The sequence below is a fragment of the Nematolebias whitei genome, unplaced genomic scaffold (assembly GCF_014905685.2).
Source record: "Nematolebias whitei isolate Nwh7 unplaced genomic scaffold, NemWhi1 Nwh_scaf_5568, whole genome shotgun sequence".
Lineage (NCBI taxonomy): Eukaryota > Metazoa > Chordata > Actinopteri > Cyprinodontiformes > Rivulidae > Nematolebias > Nematolebias whitei.
Window position 1 is genome coordinate 1 of NW_023624113.1, and position 3971 is coordinate 3971.

At 35.6% G+C, this 3971-nt stretch overlaps 1 protein-coding gene across 1 annotated transcript; it reads right to left on the reverse strand.

Moving 5' to 3' along the window:
- Nucleotides 1-1535: 1535 nt before the first annotated feature.
- LOC119429687 (G2/M phase-specific E3 ubiquitin-protein ligase-like) lies at nt 1536-3398 on the reverse strand (the record flags this gene model as incomplete). Its single annotated transcript, XM_037697266.1, has 5 exons — nt 1536-1795; nt 2152-2366; nt 2469-2641; nt 2764-2945; nt 3047-3398. Coding segments are annotated over 5 exons (1182 nt in total), but the record flags the coding sequence as incomplete, so codon positions are not given.
- Nucleotides 3399-3971: the final 573 nt, after the last annotated feature.

Genomic DNA, 3971 nt, shown 5'->3' on the forward strand with positions numbered 1-3971 from the left:
TGCAGAATGATGGAAATTATGGGATTAATGTATTCTGCTCTGTAGTAACCTTTGTTGAACAATATAATTCCTAATCTTCATAATTTATTTTTTATTTTAAAAACATTTGTGCTGACATTCAAGCGAATGTTTAAAAATGACATTTTGAGTTGCTGTGCGACAATTTGTTCAGAGTATTAAAATGAAATGTTTTACTTTTCTTATTTTGTCTGTATTTAAAGCTTTAATAAACAGTACTGACAAAATATTACTTTCAACTGTCTGTATTCACATATTCTTGAAGGAATACAACATGAGAAGTACAAATTATCAGAAAAAAAAATAACATTTGCAGTATTAACTATACATATAACCACATTAATCAGGTCACCATCAGCTTGAACTGGAGCACTAGAAATAAACAAGTTTGGTATGGTAAATTTTAAACGTAATTTGAAACCTTTCAAAATTAAAACCAAAGGCTGAAATAAATACAATACATATAATATAAATATAAATACAATATAACTGGTTTCTTTTAAGTCGAACATGACATGCCGGACTGAATATAAATGCCCAGTAAGGTGGTTGGAAAACAAAGATTTGTCAAAAAAAAAAAAAAAATGCAAATGGTGAAATTATTAAAAAGATTAAAAAAAACAAGAGGATTGGGGCCACCAAGCAGAGAATTTCTTTTGTCTCCTGAGTTGTGACTTGTCATATTTCTGAGAACAAAAGTATTTTGATTAAACTCAGAAATGTGAGATATATTCTGAAATAAAAGTCCGAAGATTTTTATTTTCTTCTCTTGAGGCCCTAATCCACTTCTGTAGAAACTGGATTAAAGTGAGGTGATTAAGTTCAAGTAGCTCAACACTTTTATGGTACTACTTTAAACTAAGGCTTCACTTATAGATGGGTAGTATATAATTTATAGAGGAATTAAAAACGTATCTGTAGACAGTTTATAAATCATTGACTGCTTATTATGCATTAATTGAGTGACAGAGACAAAACTGACCAGTTTCTTGCCTGATATCCAAATCTGTTCTCCTATATCATCTAGTTGTTACATTAAACTTTTCAGATTAAGTTACTACCTTGTAAGCACAATAAGCATTTGTAAAACCATTTTTTTAGGATTATTGTTATTGTGAGTACAATGTTGTAACTTAGTCTGAAATGTTTAACAACTCTAGATGAATATAGGTGAACAGATTTATCTCAGTATTTTACAAAGAACTGGTCAATTTTGTCTCCGTCATCCATAATTAAAGCATAATAAGTAATTATTAAAGCTTTACAAAGTGTTTACAGAGGATTTAATAACGTTTCTATAAACTATTTATTAGCCATCTATAAGAGGAGCCTTATTGTAAAGTGGTACTCTTCAAGTTCAGTCATTCAACGGTACCTGCACATTATTTTACAACAACTTTTGAACCAAAACACTTTGCTAAACAGGACCAGCCTTAGCAAGGTTTGCATACAGTCTCTAAGTTTTATTTTAACACAACTATACACTTGGAGAAGTGTATGTCACTCTAGCAGAAACCTCATGTTCTCCCAAATCCCTGCGTGTTCCATAAAGCAAAGTCCATGTTTTCCTTAAACACCTCATAAGTTGTTAGGAGCGGGAGTTTCAAGCAGTTTATACAGGTGTTGGCCATGGGAAGCATTAGTTTTGATGAGCTTTCTTCACTACCCTCATGAAGAAACTCGATGGATGGTGCTGGAATAAAGCCGATTGGTGGTATCTCATTTGCTCCAGTTGCAAATACAAGAATGTTTTGAAGCTTGGATGATCCTTCCTCATCTGTGGGAAAAACGTACACTGTTAATTTTGTTGTCATTTTGGTACCATTTTGCCATACAGTTTAAAGTTCATAGTTCATACAAGCGTAGTCGTCACAACTACGCTTATAATATAGAGTATAGCTTATAATATAGAGCATCACTATCCACAGTGAAACAAGTCCTGCACCAAGATGGGCTCAATGGCCACTCAAGGAGAACTTCAAAGGCAACATGAAAAAAGTCACGAGGTCTGGAATATTAATTTTTGGAGACACACCCAATCATCATGCTGTAAAAGTCTACCTGTCTGGCCATAATGTCCATTGTAACAAGGGGAATATTTAAATTGTAAAGCAGAGAATATTTGATAAATACCTTCTGCATCCTGCAGATAATCTCGCCACAAAGGAATGACCGTCTCTTCCACGCTTCTCCTGTTACTTCCTTTGGGAGCAAGCCGAGGGGTGAAAAGGTCATCCATCATGTCAGCAGTTAATGGCTGTGGTTCATGGCAGAACAAAGTCCGAAAACTGTCTGGATGTTGCTTCACAACATCCAAAACGCCAAGTGTCTTTAGTCCTTCTTCAAACCTGTACCAAATTAAATTAACCACAAATTTAATCCTAGTCTCATACTAATAAACTGAGCTTAATTGTTTTCATGCAGTAGAAGAAATAAGGAGCAAACTAAACCTTTGAAAAGGGCCCTGGACTCGGTGAACAACATGAAACATTAGCAGATCATGCATGAGAAGATCTCGATCACTGATGGTTGTTAAGAGTCTGATGCAACCTGCACTGGCCATGTAGTCTAAAAGAGGATCAGTGGCTCTTTGAAGCTCCTCCAGAGTCGAACTTTCAGATACCTACAAAGGGCAAATGGACAACACAATCTTATTTCACTCAGAAATAAATTTGAAAAACCTTACACGTAATGATAGTCTATAAATCTTAAGTAAAAAGTAATATAATTTTCAGGTGGATTAACCATTTGCAGTTTCTCGTGGAGGTCTGCATCAGTTATATCCTTTAAAGTAGGGCAAGCTGCAGCTGGACCTCCAACCAAGCACGCGAAAAGGACCGGAGAAAGGAAACGTGGAGCTGGACCTCCATGGACAAGGCTAACAGCTATTGCCCTTCCAGCCATAAAGTACTTGTCCTCCCTGAGGGCTGCATGGCAAAAAAAAAAATAAAATAAAAAATTCTAGAAATACATTTGAATCCACAGATGTTGACAATAAATAATGGAAGCTGAAGAATCCAAAACAAACCTGTACTGTTCATTGCTAAATTTTTGCTTTCGTCTGGACCTTCAAACATCAGAGACATGGCCAAGGCATCAATGAGAATACGCAGAAATTCTCTCCGTGGGCCACCCAAATCGACTGCCTCTTCATTTTTTCCGAAATCATCAGAAAATTTAACGTTCATTGAGAAATGTGGATTGTATGTTACCCTCTTAAATCCACGCATGGCACCATCTAAAACTTTAGAACGATTTATGTTAAACTTGCAGTGCATTCCAGTGTCAATTTTTTGGGACAACTCTTCAAGAATGTCTTTCACAGGCAAGGTCCTGGGTGAAGTTTCAGATCTGAAAGTAGACACAAAAAAATCCAATAACTTACAAGAAGAGTTTGTGATGGTCTGACATACAGAGCCTTAGATCTGAAGATTTTTTGGATCAGCTGGCCATTTAGTTGTTGACCATCTTGAAGTTTTGGAGATATCAGTTTATTTCCACAGCCCATGAGAATCTGAAGGCTAAATTCAATGGTTTTTATTTTTAGTTTATTTGTCCTTACTTTTTTGAATAAGTACTTAAAATACAGTAAGAGCATAAAACATTATCAATGTAGAATTACCTGACATCCTCAGGAATTATTAGGCCAAAGCCACCTCTGATTTGCTGGACCATAGTCTGATAGTCCCAAAACTTATGGAACTCAAAGGCACTCAGTATATGACCATTTTCATGCAAGTATTGCTTGAAAGGTGGCTTGCAAATCACTTCCCATGTGGCATTAGGAAGTAGTATTACATCTTTATTAAAGCTTTCATGGTAATGGATCCCTTTGGGTCTGAAAAACAATGAGGGGAGCATATTTAATGTACTTAGCAGGACAATTCCCAATATTACCAAAATAAGCCATGCATCTAAAACAGGCTGCGAGCATTTAAATTGGAACCAACGAA